Source organism: Pinus tabuliformis, chromosome 5_1 (assembly GCF_031772625.1).
Source record: "Pinus tabuliformis cultivar Carrire ecotype Pingquan chromosome 5_1, CPIR1, whole genome shotgun sequence".
Taxonomy (NCBI): domain Eukaryota; kingdom Viridiplantae; phylum Streptophyta; class Pinopsida; order Pinales; family Pinaceae; genus Pinus; species Pinus tabuliformis.
Genome location: NC_142305.1, coordinates 906,344,997 through 906,370,535, shown reverse-complemented (window position 1 = coordinate 906,370,535; position 25,539 = coordinate 906,344,997). Strand labels below are relative to the sequence as shown.

Here is a 25,539-nt window from a genome sequence, read left to right as displayed (position 1 = left end):
ATTTTGACTTTCAGATGAAGATCTCAGAACTGCAATTGAAACTACAACCAACTACTCTACCAGAGGTCAGGGAGCAGCGCGGCGCAACCATTAGAGAACACATGTCTACTTTGGATAATGCAGTATTAGGCTACAATGGTCTTTTTGAAAATGCAATGGAGCTATGGACCACTTTGCAGGAGGACTCAAACTTTCAGCGACTGGGTAAAGAGATTAGAGAGGCACAACAGGGCGACTGTGTGCACTTTGGCGCCAGTCCAGCGCTTCGCGTGTTTATAGGGAAAGAAGTTGTTGCAGGCACCGATTGAGGAGTTGTGGCACAAAGAAGCAGTTTTGAAGGCTTGGATTCAACCATGGACAGAGGAAGCAAGCCAAATTACTCTGGCTATCCAAGAGAAGTTGAAGACTTTCTAGCAGACACAAAGGACAATATGCCTCGCGATGGAGGGGCCAACTATAGAGAAGTTGGTTGAAGAAGTGCAGCAGACCATAATACAGATCACAACAGACCTTTAAGTATTGAAGCTAGAGTTCAATGACCTCCACAATAAAGTGGATAGCCAGTTGAGTGACTTGAGGGTGAGTCACCATATTTGTGTTGGGGGCCTGTTGGGATGGGGTCCTTGGGGTCAATTTTTGTCAGTTAAGTCAATTTTTGTAATAGTTTTTGTTAAAGAATGTAAAGTCTCCGCGAAATGTGGAAGTGGAGTGCAAATCTAAGTAAGAGTCAAAGGGGAATTAGTCCCTTGTATGGGTAGGTGATAGGATGGTTTTGAGATTCACCCATGGTTTGCGGGCCATGGTATTGTAATGAAAAATCTATATATAGTTGAGTCATAATGAGTCTTAAAAAGTAACTTTTTGAAAAGAATCATTGTGAGGGAAAGGTGCTAAGGCAGTAAAGGTTTGTTTCTTGTACTTAGGCGGAAGGGGAAAGTTCCTGTAGCTGGGTGCGCGGAGACCTTGGTAAGTCTGCACGATGAGTGCGCAGGCCCCTGCAGATGAGTGTGCATGGTAGAAAGAGTCTATACTTGAAAGTTTGAATCTAATAAAGATTTTTTGGAGCAATTATGATGCATCTATGCCTTGTTATTTACTTCTGTTTAAGTTTATGTATCTTCGCTTTGTGATCTATTTGATGTGAATTAATGCTTATTTACTATGCGAAACAGCTAGATCTGTAATATTCCTGCACACTAAGTATAATTAAGTACCTTTGCAAAGATCTAGAGGTCATTTTGATGAAGTTGCAGTAATTGACAGTGAGAAGAAATAGATCTGCGCGAAGGTAGATCTAAACCCTAAGAACCTTAGGAACACATCACACAGGCCTTCGGATGCAGAAACCTTGTTTAGCATCCCCCAATACTTCTTCGGGTGAGACTAAAGCTTGCGCTACGCAGGTTGTTGCCGAAAGGGCCAGCAGTTAAGGTCTTGTTGGTTGGCGCAATTAAAGCTGAACCTGGTTCAACCTCCATCAAGCCAAAAAAAAGTATCAAGTGTTTCATATATATCTTTTGAATGTCATATTTTAGGTAATATCTCTATTATTGATAATTTAGGTGTTTTAGTCCCTTTTCATTCATTTAAATTTTTCCTAATTATTTAATAAATATACTAATGCAAGGCATGCCATGTGTGCATATGTAGCTATCATATGCATACATCATATGCATGCTAATACTCTTTTGCTTATAAATTGAAATGGGTAATTACAGGACCATTATGATAATAAAAGCATTATTCCGCTTTCGCAGAATTGTGGCATGAATATACGTTACATGGTATATTATTAATACTACAAGCATCCAAGGAAAGTTACAAATTCGATTGGGGCTATTTGAACTGGTGTATTAATCAATTAATTGGAAACATTATTATAATAGGCACATGGCGTTACAAATAATGTGGTGACATTGATTATTTGAAGCATCCTTAATACCTAGCCAATCGTTGTAATGGTAGCAGCGCTGCAATAGGAGAGGCATTAAGATTGAGATGAGAAATCCTCCGGTAGCCAACTCCTTGGGCTCCAAAATTATTTCTCTTACAAATATCATCCATGAATGGAGATTGGTGTTAGAACATAGCGTTAATTTTATGAAGCATTCATGTATGGAACCGAGATACGAACCCGATGTTAATCTACAATGACATATGGGTGGCCCAACTCGTTTTGCAGTGTTTGACCATCGAGTCAGGGAATCCCAACATTCTTCGCGTTGATCTCATGAAAGCTCAGAAATTTGGCGTTATTATTGTGATTATATATGGAAATTGTACCTTGGGTTGTCCATCGAAGTTTCTCTTGAATACATGCAACAGGGAGAACATTCTTATGAGGAAGTTGGAAGTTGGAAAAATATTCCATAACGCATATACAATAACAACATGGAAGTTGGCGAAATTTATTATGTTGAATATTATGTCGATTGCTAACATTATTGCGGACTTCCTCAAAGTGATATGTGCCTTTGGAGGAGCATTATTATCAAGTGTTATTATTTTTATTATTATCAAGATGCTCAGTATTATTATTATCAAGCATTTGATGGCATTATCAAGCGTTCAATGGCATTATTATTATCACTGCACAATAGTCTTATTGTGCAGTCTTATTGTTGCACAATAGTTATTCAACGTCGGAGAATATATCTATGCTAAGCGAGATGTAATATTCACCAATATTATTATTGTTGCATAAATTATTATCACGACATAATAATATTATTGCTGCATTTATTTTTGGAATATTATCACTGCACTATATATTATTGTTGGATTCATTTTTGGAATATTATCGCCAAGAAATGACCATACGTAATATTCACCATATTACATCTGCGTATTATGCCAAGCAATCACAATTCCATATGTCAAACAATTCCTTTTGGTTTTTTTACCACGTTGATAAAGCCAGAGATGCTGCTAAACACAACTCAACACAACAACTTACAAGCCCAACGCTCTAGTCTAACGTCATGGCCACATAATGCATATTACATTTGCATTTGGTATCGGAAGAGGCACAATTTTCCATCTGCATTTGCTTGGCATTATATTATATTTGGATGACAATGTTTCATATGTCTGGTATTATATATACGTCGACTTCGAAATTCCAGTGTTACATATGTGTTCGACTTGCAATGGAGGCGAAGCTCGCAAGGAAAGCTAAAGCTAAACATAAAACTGTGTCAGATCATGAAACAAATTTTGTGTAATTTCGTACCTATGATGAGAGAATATCTACCGTCTGTTGCAGCAGTAGTCAAATCTCAGTTATGTTCTTCTTGCACTACTGAACAAGAAGACTATGTATACGATGTCTACACCTTGGGAAAAGAAGAAAATGTGGCTGAAGATGTTGTAGCTGACTATCCACTGGTGCGAGTCGAGGAAGAAGATGAATTTTACTATGGCGATATGGTATAATTTGAAGTCGATATTGATGATTCTGCTGCGTATTTGGCTACAGGTGATGCACATTTGGTAGAAGTCGATACTGATGATTTTGCTTCGCATTTTGCTGTAGGTGGTTCACATTTGATAGAAGTCGATATTGATGATTCTAATGACTATCCGAGTGAAGTCGATACGGTTGATTATGATGATGAGAATAACCCAATGAATGACTATCTTAGTGAAGAGTAATCCAAACTTGATGATAAATTCCAAAGAAGCTTCTCCAATGAGTCTGAGGAAGAAGATCCATTTGATGAAAATGATGCAGATTCCGATGTTGAAAGTAACGAAGCTAGAAAATGTACATACCGCAGATGACGATAAAGTTCCTTCAAAATTTATTAACATGGCTTGCAACTGTAGAGTTGTCTAGTTTACTCCATAGTTACCAAATTCGAATTCGATTCGATAGGAAAAAAATTCGACCTTATAAAATTCAATACGGAAAAAATTGGACATTATATATCTTACACATACTTAATTTTTATTTTTATTTTTAATTTAAATTAGCAATCATTATATGAAAATTCATTAAATCTTTCTCTACCAAGTATATTTATGTTTACTTATTTCCAACGTTAATTTTTCCTATCTAAAATGTTATAGACCCCTTCTCTCTAAAACAGCTTAGAAATAATGAAGATTAAAATGCATCAAATTAATTATTATTGCAGACTAGAAAAACATGTAAAAATAAAATCTAATAATATGAGTCACAATAGACAAAACTAGAGTTCAATGTAAAAATTGAGATATTGGATATTAAAATTATGATTTAAGTGATCTCTAAATACCATGAAATTTATCTCTAAATCACTAAATAGATCTATTTCAAATTGTACATGCCATCTACAAACTTTGATACAACTCTTAAAGGGTCTTTTTTTGTAGATATCTACAAACTTATGGAGAATCTGCTTGAAAGACAACAACAATGCTATCCAATTTAAGATTCAAATATGAATTTAGATCATTTACTCCATACTCATTTTGTATTATAGTTAAAAAAACAATGTTACTTATAAAATAAACACCTTTAAACCTTATTAAAAAATTCAATAAAAGTAACTAAGAATCATAATATGTCAAACTAGAACAATTCAATCACATAAGTCAAAAAGTTAAAACATAGTTTAAGACTTATGTGCTTATACAAAATGCTAATAGAAATAAAAAATTTATGGTCACTACCATAAATGAAGGGCCAAAATTATCTTAAGGTGTGTAGGTCATCTCATCTCCATTGTCCTCATCCACATTAGTGTATTCACTCATGAGAGAGTCATTATCACTACTAGCACTCTCATCTATAATATCTCTGAGCAAAACATCATTCTCATTGATGTGACGTGTGGATGTAGAAGACGATCCCACAATTGGTGCTTGTGAGGTTGCACTAGATGCATTAAAAATAGGGGGAACCTCTCGTACTATATTTGAAGTTGTTTTCTTCCCCTCCAAAGATTTCAGCCACAAGTGTAAATTGCAATGAATGCTAGCCAAATCTGCCAATTTGCTAGCTCCTAAATGGTTTCTTTTCTTACTATGGATGAACTCATGAGTGCTCCAACTCCTTTCACATGCTGATGCACTAGTGACCTATTTTTTTACATGAAAATAATATTATATTAGTATAATAATTTACATGGAATAGTTTGCAAATATACATACAAAATATAAATAATTATGATGCCTACATACCTGACTCAACACCTTGACTGCAAATGTTTGTAGTTCAGGTGTCTCATATCCATGGAGAAACCACCATTGAGCAGGGGTGACCTCTGGATGGTGCATATCTCGTAGTGCCCTACCTGTAGTGAAGGCATGACCAGTCCCTTGCCTATATGATATTGATTGTATTCGTATTTTATATTGTATCTCTGGATCATGATACATCCTCTCCATGCAATTGTAAAATCCCTCCATGATATCTCTATCCTTAGGAACATGAAAGTAATTAGGTGCTAGAAAAAGCCCTGCAGCATGTAATGGCGTATGCAACATACACCACCTTTTTTCCACAATTCTCCATATTGGATTATATACTGAACTATCATTCTTACATACCAATGATATGTGTTCTCTTACCCTATCCATGCCTTCATATACAAAACCCATACATGCAGCATTAGAATCCACCATCCTCAATATCTGTACAATAGGCTCACAAATAGAGATGATTTTTTCTGCACATGACCAAAACATTTCATTGAAGATTGTTTTCTCTATTAGTTTACCACCTTCTGACCTTGACAAAGGAGAGTTGACCCACTCTTCATTGCATATGAATGATCGCAATGCAACTTTTTGCTCTACCACCCTTTGCAGTGCAATAAAATGGGTGGCAAATCTAGTGTCACCTGGTCTCAGTAGATTCCTGGTTTTGTATTTTCTAAATATACTCAAACTCAATCGGTGGTTCAGAATGAATTTGACTAGTTGCCTTGCTTGAGATATATTTACTTGCACCCAACCTATTTTACCAATGTCATGAAGGGCTAGATCAATACAATGTGCTGCACAAGGTGTCCAAAACAACTTAGGGAAATGCTCCATCAATAGCTCACCAGCACGAACACAATTGGATGCATTATCAGTGACAACTTGGACTACGTTGTCCTCTCCTATAGATAATATGGTGTCCTTTAGTATCTGAAATAAATATTCAGCAGTCTTTGTTTTGTCCATACAATTAATAGTAGACAAATGGATCACTCCCTGAGGACAACACGCAAGTGTGTTCACAAGAGGTCTAGACTGGCGATCAGTCCAGCCATCACTAACTAAAGTACATCCAGAAATAGCCCATGAATCCATTATTGGTTTAACTCTTTCCTCTATTCTTTGTTTGCTCCTATCAATTCCTTTGGTCCTAAGACTTTCATAGCTGGGAAGAACATATTAGGGACCAAAATGGCCGATCTTTTTTAACATATCATGAAATAATGAGCTTTTGATAGTGTTGAAAGAGATATTACAACCAATGAAAAAATCATAAACTGCATCATCTACCTCATTTCGCTCCAATGGCTTCCAAGCTTTCTCCAATGTTTGTTGTGTTGGATCAACGTCTGGTAAAGTAGGTTCTCTTCGTGATCCATATGGCATAGAAGATGTTGTAGATGCCACAAATGGTGGGAAAGAGCTTGGTGTTGAATTAATAACATTTTCTCTTCCCATGAGTGTATCTTTTGTTCTTTTTTTTCTTGCTTCTTGGACTACCTTTCCTTTCTTATGAGCATTGAATTCTTCACTTAAACTTTTCTTCACATCTTCATCAATTTTAGTACATGCTGCCACTCCTCCACCAGTTCCACCCACAATGCCAAGCAAATGATCTCTTGCTCAAGTCACTGATGTCCCACAAGTATTATTGCAGAACTTGCAATGAATTTTTCCATCATTTTTTCTTTCAAGATATTTCCATTCAGGAAGTTTCGATCTAGGTGCCATCAATTTCCTTTAGAGGGTCTCCAAGTATCCTGTTTGCAAGAAAAAAAAGTCATTCAAATTCATTGAACTATATTTGTACATATTTTGAAAAACAAAAATTTTCAAACTATAGAGAATACAAAACAGACAATGCATAGAAGCCTACTTATGAGATTACTTATAATTGAATTAAAAACATGGCAGTGTATGTGAAACTAAAGCACATTAATTCCTAGAAATCTAGTAGAAAATTGCAAATATGGCAAGGAAAAATTTCAAAACTATTACTAGAGTGATAATTGGATAGAAACAAGGAAATTAATATTTACATGTCTATTAACAACAAAGACAAAATATTTGATCACAAATAACAAATAATAGTTTTCATTTAATTTCAATTTGTTATGTGTCCTATCTTATCCAAATTTTTTACACAATATGTGGCAGTGCCCAACCTTTCTGGGGAAATGAGCCCCTCTATTTGAATTCCACACCAGTGATCCTTGTTTTGCAATGGAATGCAATCCAGGTAATCACTATACTCCAACCTGGTAATAAATATCATTAAAAAATCATGAGAATAAAAACAAAAATGTGATTTAAATATACTTGCATTTTTTTAATATAAAACTTACAATTCCCTGTATTCCAAAAGTGTTTTGTACATGCATTGATCCAAAATTCTTTGTTGAAAGAGAACAAATTCTTAATTCTAACTCTGTTTTACTACTAATTTGACCAAGAATTCTTTATGGAAGGGAATAAGTTTTTGATTATAGTTTCTAACAATACTTTTCTACTACATTAAGACATAATTCCATGTTAATTCTCATTACTTGTAGACGGTTTCCAAAAAAACAAGATTAGTTGGTAAACTAGTTTTATTGCAATTTTTAAAAAAGTAGAACTTACTTTCTCTGTCATAATTTAAATTTAATATGGAAAAAAAATACATGTGCAAACTTATAATTTTCTACCAAACTTTAGTGTAAAATTGAACATGTAAATTTAGTTTATTGTTTTTTATATAAAACATGTAGCATGCAAATTTACTAAGCATACCAATCTTACTATACCATTTGTAACTACATAATTTTTTACATGTTATTTATTATTTTATTATTTTATACATAAAATTTAAAATGTAAATTTACTTTCTATTCTATTCACAAGTGTAACATTATCTTTATTACTATTTTATAGCTTTTTTCATGTAAATTTAATTGTTATTCTAGGCAAAACTTACCTTTACTATCATTCATGCTATTCACAAGTGCACACTTATCTTAGGTAACTGCAATTTCTTATTTTATATTTTTTTGTAATATAGAAGTTGCCATTTTTCTATAATTTTGTATAGCAGTTATGGATTTGCAACTAAGCTTTTTCATTTTATACTTTTTATATGTACTTTTTAATATTGGATTTATCATTTTCCTATTTTTCATTAGAGTTATCCATTTTAAACTGAAATTTGCCATTTTATATCTTTTTGTAATATAGAATTTACTGTTTTTCTATTTCTTTTATTCACAAGTGCAAACTTATCTTCATAATTTTTTGTAATATAGAAGTTGTCGTTTTTCTATGCTTTTGTATATGAGTTATGCATTTGCAAGTGCAACTAAGGTTTCCATTTTCCATTTTTTATTATTTTTTTAATATTGGATTTATCCTTTTTTTTCTATTTTTTCATAAGCCTTATCCATTGTAAACTCAATTGTGTCATTTTATAATTTTTTGTAATATAGAAGTTACTGCTTTTTTATTTTTTTTATAAAGGTTGTGGATTTGAAAGTTTATCATTTTATATCTTTTATGATTTTTCTAATATTGATTTTTCTTATTTTATATTAGGTAACTGCAATTTCTTATTTTATATTTTTCATTTGATTCATTTGAATTTCACTGTGCCAAGTTGGGTTCAATTTATCTGTGAGTTGGATTGGTTTTTTTTTTTGGGTTTCTTTGTTTGTAGCACTTCATGCATAAATTATCATCCAGTCTGTATGTCAATGATTGGAGAACCTATGAGCAAAAGGTCTCAGCTTAATGATTGGAGAACCTCTCAGCAAAAGGTCTCACGTTGGCATTACAGTCCACGTAAAGTTACCCTTGGGTTTCAAGTTAAATATTGTACAGTACATAATTTAATATATGCACCGACTGCACAGAGCCTTACGACTCCTGGATTTATAATTTAGTTGAATTCAGGAGAGGTGTGTGCCTCGTTTTCACCTTTGAATTAAAAACAAAAAAAAATTAGGATTAAAGATCGCTGTATCATTTTTCAATTATCAAATTTCCACGACTAAAACTCGAATTACTTTATGATTTTATCCAGCAGCGATTTGTGAACGTTCCGATCGATGGTTACACAGACACAGCATAGTGGCAGCAGCACAGTGGACACACAGCATAGTGGCAGCACAGTGGACGCACAACATACTGGCAGCTGACCAAAATTTTATTCAAACGCTGACCCTTACCGAATTGGAAAACGACGAATTATTCTCTGTACCGAACCGAATCAGCGAATTTCTGAATTTTTTCTGCTGGTACGGCCGAACTTGGCAACTATGGTTTACTCTTCTTTAGATATAACAGTTGCACCATCACCGCAACATTGAGGAGAGACAACAAGAACAATTATGTTTGGTCAGAGAGCCATGAAAGTGGAAAACAGGGAGAAGTTGAGGGAGGAGTTTGATGGACAATGAGCGAAAGTCTAAATTGGCTCTTGATACTTATTATCGATGGCGCAGAAGCTCATATCGACGTGGACAGTCACCATTACAACCTGGAGTTTATTAAGATGGTGTTATCATTAGTGTTCAGAAAGTTATTTACAGGAACTATTTTGTTGGGATTAAAGCAAAACCTATTTATTCATTGGAGTTGTAGAAGAATCATATTCTCAGTCTACCAATTTTAATAATGGAGATCAGTAGAGAGAATTCATGGGTAGAAGAACCTCATTGTAGATTAGTTCGTTTGTTATCAAATTTATTATCTTGTATTCCCGTTAGAATGGAGATGGCTAGTCTCGGTTCTTATGTTATGGACATGCAACGATTGGAAATTCTTTCTAGGTTTTTTTTCATAAACCCTAGACTATATCATCAATACTTTGAGCATCTCAAACATAACAACCTTCATTATATCTAGGTTTCAATGTTTCTTCCAGTGACATACCCTACTACAAAATATTACAAATCATAGAAGAAATTTCAAACAAATATAGTTTTACAATGCATCTAACAACTTTAAAACTCATATGTTAGACTTTCACTAGGATTTAGGGCAAGATCCTAGATTTCGCACGAGTCATTGATGAAAATAAATCGTAACTAAAATTCAGATTTCAACAATCTTACACAAATCTCATATTATCACATTGTCATCATATATTTGAGATTTGAACCCAAGCATGAAACCCATGTTTTAATATTAATAATAATATTTTTTTTTTATTCTTTTGATAAATACATTTCATTGTGACTCAAATACATTTATGAAGACCAAACCTATTTACATATTTCAACAAGATTGACTTTGGATTATCAACCAAAAAACCAAAATTTTCATTTGGTGTGAAAAGTAGAGCATCTAGAGCATTTACTTGACTAACAATAATCTAACAAAGGTATGAATTGCATTGTGAGTTAAACATATACTTGTGTATGAAAGTGATAGAAATGTTCTCAGTGTAATAATATTATATAAAAAAAAAGTTACCAACTTAAGGGAAATGTATCGAGTTCTCACTTTTTTATGGTTACAAAAAATCATCCGATTTTGAAAAGTGTTGATTCTAAATACACCTTTTTTTGGAGCATATTTTTGACACTTTAAATTTTATTATGTATCAAGAATGAACTTTTTTTTTTAAATGTTAGAGATTTTCATGTTGATTTCGAAAAGTGTTGATGCAACATCAACCTTTTTTTAGGGGGGCTTATTTTTGACACTTTAAATTTTATAATGTATTGAGTATGAATATTTTTTTTAATGATGGTTATTTAACAATTTTTGAAGTAGTGTTCTTTTTCTTCTTATTTTTCCATGAGATGTTTGTTTTTCAACTGTTTTTTAGGTTTTTGTTTTTCTTTTCAAATTTTTTTGTAATGAAATCTTCGTTTTTTTTGCATAGTTTCAAAAAAAGTCAATATTTTAAAGTTAGGATTTACTTATTTATTTCTATATCGTTAATTTATATTTCAATGTACATCAAATAATCGTCAATAAAAAAGCAACAATATTAAACATTTGACAAAAAATTACACATTTTGAATATATATATATATATATATATATATATATATATATATATATGGGGACTTTTTGCTAGAAATGACATGTCAAATAAATGATTATTATGAGAAAATATTAACATTTTTTTTTAAAGTACCATTTTTTTTTTTTAAATTTTATGTCAAAAAAATAGTAATATTCACAATTTTTCTTCAAAAAATAATGATTCACATCAAAATTAAAGTGAAAATCAGATAATAAATATATTAAACATATAATAACAATAATTGAATATTTATTCTTATCATAAAGTATCAAAGTCAAAACACTACAAGTATAATTAATAATTAGTTCTCAAAATTGAGCTTGATTTGCAAGCATAACTTAAATTTAATCAACAATATCATATAATCCATGATAATCATCTTCTAGAGCTTCTTGTCTTCTTCCATAATATTTTTTGCTTCAATTTGGTTATTTTCCTCTTCTGTTGGATCTTTGATGTCTGCAAATCATCTAACAGTGGTTAAGGTTCATTTTCCTTTTTTGCCACACATGATTCTTTTAAATCCTTTTTCCTTAACCCAACTTCTTAAATTGCATCTAGAAGAACTTGAATAACATTAATTCTTTGATGAATAAAATTGCTTTGCAGTGAGTATTTTTCAATGACTATGCAATTTATTCATTTTTGTAGGCAACATGCTACTGTTGTACCTAATCATCAAGTACAAAAGAAATAATTAAGTGAATTAGTATAAACATATAAAAATTAAAAAAAAAATAAGATTGAAATTCAATTTTATATCATAAAACTTACTTGAACATGAGAACAAATTGAAAACTCAATCTCCTTCATTTGAACATAAATCTATAAGATAATTAATCAATGCTTGTGGTTTTTGATAAATTTAACTATCTCTCATTTTGCATCTTTATCCTCATATGTTAGTTTTCTTGCAACAAAATCATGAACCAATACCTAGTTGTGACTCATTCCATCTACTAGATTTAGAAGAATATCTTATAGTTATCATCTTTTTTCCAAGATGCAACATGAATGAAGTCACAATCACTTATAATTGGTTGGTCTCCGCAACCAATAAAGTTTGACTTTTGCTTGTAACATGAAATAGTAAAAGTTCAATTAACTTGTACACAAATAATTTTTTAGCATTAATCAAACATATGATTTCAATGTCTTACCATGTAAGCTGCATCCTTGAGTTTGTTTTTCTCTTGAAGTTTGATAATACCAATCCAAATTGTGTGTCTGAATTAAATGCCACAAATCTCCAAAGTGTTGATGTTATGACCTCTTGAAATCTCATAGCCACTTTATCAAAAACTTGATAAGTATAAGGCTCACTATCATATCCAATGTTTGGGAAATTGAAACCATGAGGGATATCTGCAATAACTAGGGAATATTCCCTTTTAGGTATGAGATTTGCAATGTTCTCATAATCACCTAGTATTACTTTATATTGGACAATGTCGAGCCCATTCCAAATGTAGTGATTAAGAGCATGATCAAGTTCAACATTCTGAAGACGTTGCTTTCTCTGCCTTTCCAACTTAATTTTTGAATAAAGCTTTTAAAAGTATTCAATACTTCATATGCATCCTTCTTAAACGTCTTTAATGAAATAAACAAATATATGTATAAGTAATAAAATAAAAATAGTTTATATATGAATGAAATGAACTTATTAAATCAACATACCTTTTTGGATGCAAGATAAAAATCTTCTAATGTTATTGTAGAACTCGAATTTGGGTAGTTGCGGACAACATCATCCCAACATTTTAACCATTTGTTTTTGTATTCTCATATAAGCCTTATCACTGAATAAATAAAATACAAAAATGTTAATATAGTGATATATATAACAAATACTACCAATAACAATATGTTGTATTTAAAAGAAAATTATAATAAAAAAATAAGTAAAAATAATTCAACAAACTTTTGAAATTCTTGGCACATTTCGTCCAATGATAATTCACCTGACTTCACACAAGATATATTGATTTGACAAGTTGGTCATCCTTCACTCCTTTCATTATTCTCCCAGGTGTGAGTCTTATTATATGGAAGATTCTTGATTTCATGACCTGTCTTACTGCTGGTACATATTAAGGGTTTAGATTTTATAACCTTCTAATTTTTTATGTCAATATTCTCTAATATGTTGAAAATTTCATCGATTAAATCTCATATCTCCCCAATTTTAAATGTCAACTGGAAAATATTATCTATACTTTTGAATATTTCACTTACTCTGTCACATTTTTCATTGTTTTTTTCCTCAATTTGATAACCTATTTCCATACAACATTGCTTTCGAAATCTTTGAGTAACATTTGCCTTATCCCCACCACATTTTTCTTCAAATTCACTGTGAATAAATCTGACCCTTTGGATGAAAGTCATAGACATCCTATACTCATTATTTGTATTATGATCCCATGCCAATAACTTTTCTTTTGTATATGTTAAACCAACATAAATGATACATTTCACTATTTCAAAAAGCAGTTTATTGAGATATTCTTGCATCAAATGTCTTTGAGCCTCAGTGAATGGTTTCCCCCAATTACATAATATTTGTAGTCAAAACATCTTGATCTATCAAATGCCTCTTTGTTGGGAACTTCAATTGGATCAACAAGAACAACATAATCAACCACATGTGCATATGGATTGTACCTAATCAATGTTTTCAAGTTATGCACATGCAGGTGGTGTGGCTTTCTAATTTGATATTTAGATTGTCCTTCATTTGACTTATAAAATTGTCTGACATTAAGTTGAAATGTATGACCGTCATCAACCAAGTTGTTCTTCATCAATTGATTTCGAATGACATTTTTTTGTGTGTTAATAATGTTATCATGTAAATCAACACATGGTGTTATGATTTCCCTACTGCCTTTAGAGCTTTCACTATGATCTTCACTAGTACCCGTGATTTTTTCAGAATGACCAACTTTTGATTTCTTCCTCCTATCATTTAACATATTTTCTTCTAAATAAGCAATCTCCTCATCATCAACTGGAATAGAGACATCTGTGGGCATTCTTCATTTTTATTTTTTTTTATAGTTCTTCTCCTTTTCAACAAGACTTCTAATCTCATCACCAATGGAAACATCTTCTTCAACTTGAGCTTCCACATCTTCAAAAGTAACATGTCTAACTTTACTAGATTGATGCATTTTAACCATTCTTTCTTGATTCCATATATCTACTCTTGTAGTTTTAAGAACCTTTTTCGTTTTTTTCTTCTTTCTCTTTTTTTTTTAATGTGTGGAAATTGTTGATCACATTCATAATATTTGTCTATGTATAATAAATTCCCTCCAACATGATGGAAAGACTCTTAACAAAATCCTATCAAACAAAATATAACATGTCAATATTAAAGATGTTATAAAAAGTTATAATGATACTTACAATAATGCATAACACATAAATATAAATAAGAAAACTTAGAAAGTTATTCATAATGTCGATTATGACTTCATGACAAATATTTGTAGAATCTTATGCCAAGTCATAATTGATCTTTGCAAAACCATATCTAACTTTGTCATGTGTCTTTGGCAGTGTTTTTTCCGGTGGAAAATAGAGTTCGTAATTTCTATTAAAAAGATGTTAATAGTAATTACATGTTGTAAATGCCTCCGCATATGCTGTATGGTGGCGAGAGCCACGTTACAATGTAGTATCCTAGATATATATATCCAAAAAGGTATCTAGGAAATATCATGAGGTGATGATTCCCTGTAAATAGTCCCCAATATACAAAAAATATCAAGTGTCCAAGTCCATATGATATATACATCAATATGTCCATCCATCTAGTAACCGATCAAATAGAAATACTGATATACAAAAAATAGCTCCCAATATGATAGGGAACTAGACTAGGGGAGGACCCCCTATCTCTTGGCCGTCCATGTAGGGGCGATGATAGTACCGGTGTGCTCCCTCTGCTGAGTGTTCGTCAATCTGCCAGTCACCTAAAGGACGATCCGCCGCCTCTTTCGAAAGCTGGTCAGCATACGCATTTCTTTCCCTGTAAATGTGAGAAACAGTGATCTGGTCAAAATGTGTTTTTAGAAAAACAATTTCTTCCAAGATATGTTCCAATGAATATGCATGACAGATAGTTTTATTGTTTATCCAATCAATCACATTTTTCGAGTCCCCAAATATTTGAATTTGTCTGCAATTCTTGGAAAGGGCAAAATAAAGCAGGTGTCTCAGGGTGATAAGTTCCGCATAGTTATTTGATCCCGGTCCCAGACCCAATCTCAAATGAAAATAATGTGTCTCAGTAATATGTAAGACAATCCCTCCACCGCATCCATGTGGTGGCGCAGCTCCGTCAAAGTATGCCCAAGGCATATTCTTGTTGATGACTTCAGGCTGGATGATTCTATTACGGATGGGCGAGCTTACAAAAGGCAGTTCATTATATGCAGCACAGATGGAGGTTATGATGAAATTGTGGTCAACTCTACGATTCTCAAAGATACAGCCATTTCTACTCTGCCAGATGAAGCCAGATATCACCGCTGGGAGATTTAGTGCCTTTTCAGAGGCATATGCAGCCTTCCAGTTTGCCCAGGCAGAAATGGTATCCTCACCAAGCCAAACCATTCTGATGTTGAGGCTCTGTGTGACCTGATGCCAGATACCTTTTGTAGTCTCGCAGTGTAGGAAAACATGGTTCGATGTTTCCTCATTTGACTGACATAATGTGCACCATGAGGGTCCTGCAATGGATCGCTTTTTGAGTGAATCACCAGTAGGAAGTTTGTTTGACAGAATATTCCAAAGGAGCAGTTTATTCCTGGGCTGCGCCTGTAGCAACCATATACCTCTCCACCAGTCGAGCAAATTTGCAGGTTTCCTGTCTTCCATTAATCTGATATATCCGAGCTTAGGTGAGTATGTCCCTGACTTCACGGGGGCCCAGATAAGTTGATCGACCTCCTCTCGTAGTTTAATGTGAGATTCAATGAGAGCACGGATGTAGCCATTCCATTGTTCCGTCCATTCCTCCGGGATTAACCCATGCCTGTTGTTAATCCAAGCTTGGGAAAATATAGTAGAGCGTTCACGGTCGCCAATATGTGCCAAGAATTTGAATCCTCTATTGTTGAGGTGAAGTATCAGGTCTCTAGGTAGAATATGCGCATTCCCCGAACCAGGCCAGGGATCAAGGCCAATTCGTACCTGAGCGCCATCTCCCACCCTCCAAATAAGATTATCACGAATGAGGGGCATCGCTCTGAGGGTGGCGCGCCAGACCACTGATATGCCTTGTTGATTCCAGGAAGGTCTGCGGAGCCATTCCGTGAAGCAAGAAGGCCAAATATACTTATGATGGATGACTTTGGCCCAGAGACTGTCCATCTTGGTAAGGGCCCAACCCTGTTTGGCTGTAAGTGCGAGTGCAAACTCCGGTAGGGATTTCAATCCCCAGCCCCCCCATTGCTTTGGCAGTGCAATAGTGGTCCATTTGGTCCAGGCAAATATCCTTCCTTTTTTGTTTCCATTCCAAAGAAAGCGGGAACAAATTTGTCTAATCCTGTTCGTAATTCCTTTAGGGATCCAGGTCAGAGACATCCAATAAACAGGGGTGGCTTCAAGAACAGTCTTGATTAGAAGAAGTCTGCCTGCTTTTGAAAGTAAACGGTGCTGCCAACCCATAATCCTTCGTTCAATTTTATTGATGAGCCATAACCAGTGAGAATTTTTATAACCATCCGGCTTCAATCTGAATCCCAGATACTTAAGGCCATCAATAATCTGGTTTTCCTGGTATGGGAAGAATTGGCCAGCCAGAAGTCTTTCCTGCTGAGAGCAGTTCATCAAGGAACTGGTAGATTTCTGTACATTTATTTCCATTCCCGTAGCTTTACAAAAAAGAAGTAGTATATCATTGAGGGCAGTGCTGTCTCTGATGCTGCCATTCAGGAAAATTAAGATGTCATCCACAAACAAGAGGTGGGTGAGAGTAAACTGCTCTGTGATTTTTATTCCGCTAATATCACCAGATCTTCTTGCTGCCACTATGAGCCTGCTTAACCCTTCCATTACTATGAGAAAAAGTAATGGTGATAGCGGGCATCCTTGTCTGATCCCCCTGGAAATATGGAAGCGGACTGAGGCTGCTCCATTGATAAGAATAGCAAAAGAAACCGAAGTAACACAGCCCATGATCCATTTAATGAGATTCTGAGGGAACCCTAAGTGAGTAAGTACCATCTTCAAGTATAACCAGTTAACTTTGTCAAAGGCCTTGGCAAGGTCAATTTTCAGAGTGATGCCTTTCAGGTTCTTGTGCTTAATGGAGTGCAGGGCTTCTTGAGCGGTACCAATGGCCTCATAAATATGTCGATTCTTTAGGAAGGCAAATTGCTCAGCTGATATATGAGAGGATAGAATTGGCTTAATGCGATTAGCAATGATTTTGGCTATAATCTTGTAAAGACAGTTGCAGAGGGAAATAGGCCGGAAGTCATTGAAGGAGGAAGGCTCGTCAGACTTTGGGATCAAGGCTATGAAGGTCTGGTTCAAGGGTGGGTGGATATGTCCCGAGATTCTGCTTTCCTCCACTACTGCAAGTAGATCAACCTTCATCAGTTCATAGAATGCCAGGTAGAATTCCACTGGCCATCCGTCAGGTCCTGGGCTCTTGTCCTTTTTAAACCACTTAAGAGTACTTTCAAGCTCTTGTTCACTGACCGGAAGACAAATTTCCTCTGCCTCCTCCTGTGATACAAATCTTGGAAAATTGCCCGCGATCCTGATGATCTCTGGAAGGTTAACAGTATTTGGTGCCGAATAGAGTCCATTGAAGTGAGCAATCCCCAGCCTGGCCAATTGGTGATGGGTGGTTGCCCAGCCATCAGGCTCCATTGGAAGTTGCCAGATGGTGTTGGCAGCCTTTCTGCCATTGGCTATGTTGTGAAAGAATTTGGTATTGTTGTCCCCTGCTGAGAGCCATATAGCTCGGCTCTTTAGGCGCCAGAGTTCTTCTCGTTCCTTAAGAATTTTTGATTTTTCCTCCAACATATGACTGAGGTCTGCTTTAGTTCCATCCGTCTGGTAGCCAGTTCCCCTTTCATCAGTTAATAGGCCAATTTTGTCTTCCAGGTCCTTCAGGTGCTGATCCTCCCTAATCCTCTTTTGTTTGGCCCAGAGTTCGGTCATCCTGTTGAGCTTCTTAAGCCTGTCACAAAAGTCCGAGGCTTTCCTCCCTTCCCTCAACTGTGGCTGTGAGGTCCAGAAGTCCGTGGCCATCTTGATGTAAGCAGGGTCCTGTAGATGTCCGGCAAAAAATTTGTAGGGGGGGACGCGGTTTCTGAATGTTGCCACTGATTTGAAGCAGGATGGGGTGATGATCAGATAATCCCCCATTGCTAACCCACTGTCTGTATAGTGGAAGATTCTGTATTAATGCCTCGTGCATCATGTATCTATCCAGCCTCCTACCAAGTGCTGCCTCCCCAGTCCGTTGATTGTGCCAAGTGGGAAGTATTTTGTTCATAGGTATGTCCACCAACTGATGACCTTCCAGTAGTGAGGTCATTTGGACCGCAATGGGATCTCCTTGAGCAGTTGGCCCCCAGGACTCCCCGGCACCCAAGGAGAAGTTAAAATCACCCCCAATAATAGTATTCTGAGTAATATGTCCAGCTGAGAGGAACTTTTGCCAATATTCAATCCTGTTCTGATTGGGTCCATATATGTTGAGGATTCTGATGGGAAGGCCTAATTCTCCCAGGATGATGTCCATGCCGAGGAACCCCCTACCTCCCCAAGCCGATAGAGGTCTATGCAATTTAGAGTTAATGCCGATGAGCATCCCACCAGATCGACCACAGGCGTCAACCCCGTGTAGTTGCCATCCTGGGAGATAGGAGAGGAGACATCGGGTTGCGAATTCGGAGGGACAGAGGGTTTCTTGGAGAAATAATATATCGCATTTTGATTCAAGGATGAGCCTCTTGAGAGCCAGACGTTTTTTGGGGCTGGCAACACCCCGACAGTTAAAAGAGAGACAAATCATGGGGACACTCTGTTCCTGGGCTCATTTGCTCTAAGCGCCCGCTCTATAGTTTGCTGTCGACCCGATGCCACATCTGCCACCGCAGATAGTTTCGCAGATGAGATTTTGGTAGGCCTGCCTCTCTTATGTTTGCGATGCCGTCCTGGGGAGGTGCCCAGTCCCATAATTTTAGGAATGGTTCTGGAGCGTAGGAGGTAGTGATGCCCTCCGGGGGCCAAACAGGAGGTCGGGGATGCCGGCTCGACGCTCTCCGGGATAAAGGAAGGGGGAGTAGTGGAGAAAGTGCGTAATGGGGGTTCAATGGGGCAATGGATAGAGGGTAAAGAGACACTTTCAGAGAGGGTGGTTCTGTGGACAGAGTGCAAATTGGAATGCAAATCATTCAAACAGGAAGGATGATAAAGAGGAGAGGAAATTGCACCTGAATGGGATGATGCCGGCTCCATCGTCTTCGCTGCTGCTTCTGCTGTCTTGGACCTGGTGCGTGGGGGTTCAGTAGAAGGCACCGCAACCTTCCTGGAAGATCTCTTTTTCCCACCGTCCCCTGGTCCCTTAGTATGCCGGTCCCCTTGTACCGGTTCATCCTCCTTTGAGTTGGCTGCTGCCCTTGGTTTTGCCGGAGGATGGCCCCTTGGCCCATGAGAGCTCTCCTTACCCCCGCCAGAGATCAAGGGGCAGTCCTTGTAGAGATGACCAGTCTTATGGCATCTATGGCATCGGAAGGGAACCCCTTCATAATCCAGGATCTGTTTTCTGGTGACATGATTATGGTAAATTTCTATGACCTCCTCCAGACCCGGCCTTGTATCCATATGAACCAATATACGTGCCATGGAGCGCTTACCAGTATTTTCATATGAGCAGTCGTGTTCCAGATAAGTACCCAGAGTGTCACCAATTCTTTTGAAAACATAGGGGCTCCAAAATTGCCATGGCAGCCCTGGTAAACGAACCCATACAGGGCCAGCACCCAGATGTTCCCGATCAGGATCAAATAGAGGGTCCCATCTTTTCAGTAGCACAGGCATAAGCTCGATATGCCAGTATTTACCCAATATCCATTCCGCAAATTGCTGGTGACAGAAATGAAGTGCGAACCAGCCTTTTGATAGGACCATCACCTCCGGAAGTTCTTTGAGCAACGGACCCCATATCTCTTCCACCCACCTTTTCAGCCGCTCCGCCGAGTAGTTCCTGCCACGAACTCTTCCAACCAGTACCTTTCTCGCAGCATCCATAATATCCGGAAGTGGAGCTTCCGGTCCCAGGTTTATCTTGAATCCTGAATTGTTGGCTTTGAGGCACCTCCCTTTGGCAAACTTCTCCGAGCGTTTGCCAGCTAAAGTCTCCCGAAGTAACTTACGGCATGGGTCCGAGGTGCTTTGTTGTGCGGAGTGAATAGACTGAGCTGGGGTGGGCGTGGTAAAACAACCAGAGCGGATTGGGGATCGGGGAGCCGAGGTGCCAATACCCAGCGGATTTGGCCCAGGAGTCGGAGGCAATCGCTTGTTCAGCGGCATAAACGATACCGAAAGGGAATGGGAGCTATCAGGGGGAGGGGGAATCAGGGGGGAGGGAATGGGAGAATGAAAAGGCTGATGGAGGGGGGCATCCAGGGAAGGCGATGCCAGCAAATTTGTTCCCAACAGTTGGAGCGTCGCTGGCGAGAGAGGTGGGCATTCGAGGCCGCCGTCCAAGGGCGTAAGTATCGGGTCCTTGTCTTTCCCGGTGGTCGACAGATGCTCAGGACGAGTGGAGGTGCCAGCCATTCCTCCCAAAGCAACACTACGCGGCAGCATCAGCGGTCTGGAGGCATGAGCCCATATTTCTTGGTTAGGCATGGGGTCCTCCCCATAGTCTAACAGTTCCTCTTCATTCATCGTGTCAGTCGGATGATGCATGAGAGGGCCCGTGTTCGAACCCGGCGGTTGCGAAGGAAGCTGAAGGCGGGTGATGGTGAGCGTTACGGGTAGGCAGTTAACCGTAGGATGGCGACCACCCAAGATAAAACAAAGACTAATGGAGGGGAGCCCCAGGTGACAGGAGTTCACACCGCGACCGTCGCCGCGAGCCCCGAGCGCTAAACCTGACAGTTGGCCCTGCCCAAGGGCAGTGGCCCCATCATCTGTTCCCAGGAGGGCCCCAAGTGTTGAATCCCGGGTCTGCAAGCGCGTCAGGTCACAGAGATTGCTGGTCCCAGGCTAGGGTTTCTGGACCGCCATGGTCGCCGCCTCAGAGCTCCTTCAATCCACTCGTGTCTTTGGCAGTGTTACAAGAACATAAACAATATTTGTATTTGGCACCAAACCTCGTACTTTGCCAACCACCTCATAATTTTCACCATAATTAATCTGACCACAATATAGAAATATTTGTACACCTTCATTGTTTTTTTATCTTTAATATACTATGAATGTTTCATTTTATTTACGTCTGGTGTTATCTTCCATTTTGAATAATCTTCAATGATTTTGAGAGTCAGTTGCTTGACTTTTACCATGTGTTTCAGTTCGGTTTTGTTCAATAATATTCATAAAGGGTTCAACTACAATTTTAGATATTGTAATTATTGCCATTGATCTAGAAACATTCACAGATACTTTCTTTGATGTCATTTTTCTATTAAAAAAATAAATAAATTATAAGTTCATATTTTATCATCATAAAATATTGTTATATTAAAATATAAATAAAATTTCTTTACACCATTAATTTTAAAAAAATTAATTAGATTAGTAATTAAAAAAAATAAAAATATAAACATTAAAACTTGAAAAAAAAACCGTTATAAAAATTAAATAAAAAATAAATAATATATTAAAAAAAAACTAAAACTAAAACCAAAAAAAAATTAATTACAAAAATATAAACTATAATTAAAAAAACACACTAATTGAAATAAAAAATAACATAAGTATTAAACAACATTTTTAAAAACATAAAAACTTAAAATAATTTAATAACGTTGTTCTAAAACAACAATTAAAAATTTGGAAAAAAATTTAACAAAATTAAAAAGCTAACGAATAAAATTAAAAATTAAATAACAAAAATATAAAATATAAATATTCAAGAATTATTAAAAGTTTATACTAACCAATTTAATTTTAAAAAACAAAAATATAAATTCAAAAGTAAAAAATAAAAAACAAATAAAATAAAATAAAAATTATAAATCAAAAAAATTAAAATAACAACACAACTTTAATATAAATTTAAAAATTAAAAACAAAAAATAAAATTTAAATCTAAAAATATTAAAATTTATATAAAAAAATTTCATAGGGTGGGAAAACCTATCATAATTTAGTTGTCTTTAGTTGTCAAACCAATAATGAGGACAACCATCTTTCGCTGCAATTCGTGAATGCAAGCTTACTCATCACCATTATTCAAGGAAAACCACGCCACCTAGAATACCCGTTGGTGGTCCGTAAGGGAGCAGGTTTTCACTCTCGCTAGATGCCTCTGGGCCTTGGGTCGTTAACCTCTTTCCTTACGTTCGAGGAAAACGAGATATTAGCCAAGTAGAAACAGTTTTAAGACATACTCCAGGCCCAAAAATTTATATAAAAATAAAATTAACAAAATCAATAATAAAAAAATTATATATGTTACTTAAATTGAATATATATAAAAATACAAAACCAAAAGAAATTATTATTATTATTATTATTATTTTTGTTTTTGTTTTTTTTGTTTTTGTTTTTTTTGTTTTTGTTTTCGTTTTTTTGTTTTTGTTTTTTTTTTTTGTTTTTGTTTTTGTTTGTTTGTTTGTTTTTTTTTTTCCTCGGTCAAATAAAAATGGAGCCTTCTATTAACGGCAAGAAAGATTACATATGTTACATGGCTTTACAATGTAAGGATCAACAAGGGCTAACCCTATGAAGGGTAAACAAATATATAACCCGAAACAACCCAAAACCATCTAAGATCTCGTGAGATCCAATGATCACAAGCACTTTCTTCTCGGCAACATGCTCCCCTTTTACCCGGTTCATAGATCCGAAATGATTGTGAGCTATTGGTTTATGAAAGTTGCGGGTCCGTTTTGAAACTTAAGCTCTGATTACTTATAGAACCAGACAATTGATCTGATGGTCCTCCGAGATATCGGAGTGGAAACCTGCACAGTCTATAATTTCCTTTTCAGACCCGATGAGGATTATAAACTGTTAAACTAAAGAGCATCAGGTCCGCTTTGGTGGTTAACCTTCGATTGCTTTTCCGCCCGATGGCCATTTGATTACAAAGGCTGTCAAGATTCGTGGCTGATGACCTACTAAGAGGCCTGTTGTTTACCAAGTGCCTCTCCCCTGTGGAAAGCTCTGTTTTAAGCATTTATCTTCTCCCTTTTTTTCCTTTTCTTCTCTTTTTTTGGGAAATTAACGGTTAAAAATGAATTACACTTCCACTTCCTCCTGCTTCCACCAGTCTTCCTTCTTGTTCAGTCCTAATAGTTTGGAAGTTTTCCATGTCTTTGTCCGCCTGTCTTTGACAATCCTCACGCAATTTCCCCGAGGGTGTCGAGTCCCATGCATACCTGCTGTAAATTTCTTTGCAAAACACTCCTTCATTCGCCAGACGATCAGCTAGCATATTGGCTTTTCTTCGCACATGAACAAAGCTGGTCGTTCTTAGGGTTTGTAGGTGGGAATGAATACACTAAAAGACCTGCAAAAGTCGCCAATGTTTTGATACTTTTCCAGGTGCTTTTCCATTGCAGATCTTCTTGGCCGCATTAATAACCAATTCCGAGTCTGCTTCAATGATGACATTATGAGAATTTGACTCAATTAGTATTTCCAGGCACTGCTCTAAGGCCATGAGCTCCGCCATGTTATTTGTGGCAGTTCCCATATGACTATGAAAGATGTCCTTTATGCACCCCTGCTCATCTTTGATGATCCCGCCAAAGCCAGCCATCCCTGGGTTACCTTTAGAGGCTCCATCTATGTTAATTTTCAAGAAACCATGAGGAGGAGGTTGCCAAAAGTCTTTGCCAACGTTTATCCGGCTCACATCCTTGTGTATGCTCTATGGAACTAGCAAATGGAGACCCAACTGCAACATTATACGAGTGTCTTGGGGTAGAGTCGGGTTCTCAGGAGGTTTCCCTAACATGGCACCAACAGTATCTTTGAGCTGTCTTAATATCTGTGCAATAGTGTTCTGGGTTGAGCCAGTTTTGCTCTTGAAAATCCTGTCATTGCGTTCTTTCCAGACGTCCCAGATTAAGAAGCCTGGAACCAGAGTCCAAGCGTTGTTGATGATCTCATTGCCTAAGAAGTTTCTTCTCCAATTCCTCAAAGTGTTGGTAATACTGAGGCCATCCCTGTCAGTTTGCCTGAAGACTGAGGCCACCCAATCCCACAATGTTGAGGTGAAGGGGCAAAGGTTGAGTAAGTATTCCATCGTCTCCTCTTGTGTACCACACAGATAGCATTTGGATGGGCCAACAAAACCTTTCTTCAGAAGATTTTCCCAAGTTAGAATTTTCTTTTGTTGAACTAACCACATGAACAGCTTTATTTTCATCCAATGCGGGTGCTACCAAAGGTTCTTCCATGCCTTATTAGGGTTTTGATAATCAAACCCTAGGGCTATTTGTTTGGCTTCTTTGAGGTTAAAGTTACCTTCTGTGTTTCTTCCCCATCTTAGTTGGTCAGACGAGGATGAAACCAAAATCTTCCTTTGTTCCAAGTCCATAGCAAGAGAGTTTGCCTGAGCTTTCAAAGGGCTCTCTTCCCTATAGCCTAGATCCTTCCATATTCTCCATTTTCCATTGTTCCTTACCTGCTCCCAGAAGTCACTTACCATGCATAAACCTTTGTTGTCAGTGTCATTCTTGAGATCAGTTAGTTCTTCCCTAAACAGGTTTGGTTCTTGCTGCCAATTGTCCTCCCAAAATCTTGCCAGGTTCCCATCTTGGATCTCCCAGAAGCTGTGCTGTTGGACAATGCCTCTATTTTCCCAAGCAAGATTCCAAATGTGGGAGCCCTTGATAAGCCCAGACATTCGAATATGATCCCTTTCCTACCAATTTTTTGCATATTTCTGTTTCCAAAGCTTGGCCCATGGGGTTGCCGATTCCTTGAGCCACCTCCACCAAAGCTTTGCACCTAAAACTCTGTTGAGGGTTTCAGGGTCATGAAGCCCCAAACCTCCATGGGCCTTAGGTTTGCATAGCTTATCCCAAGCTACCAAAGCCCATTTCTTTTTCTCTTCCCCTTTGCCCCAAAGAAAATCTCTTTGAATGTTCGTGATCTGTTGTAAAACTCCTTTAGGAACA

General features: G+C 36.7%; 1 protein-coding gene across 1 annotated transcript; it reads right to left on the bottom strand.

Annotated features, from left to right (window-relative positions):
• Window positions 1–4,680: 4,680 nt before the first annotated feature.
• LOC149167745 (uncharacterized) lies at window positions 4,681–18,595 on the bottom strand. The gene is made up of 4 exons (XM_089430584.1): window positions 15,359–18,595; window positions 15,141–15,214; window positions 5,167–5,308; window positions 4,681–5,064 (listed from the first exon to the last, which is right to left on the bottom strand). Exons 1-4 carry the CDS (start codon window positions 18,593–18,595, stop codon window positions 4,681–4,683), a joined length of 3,837 nt encoding a protein of 1,278 aa, XP_089286710.1.
• Window positions 18,596–25,539: the final 6,944 nt, after the last annotated feature.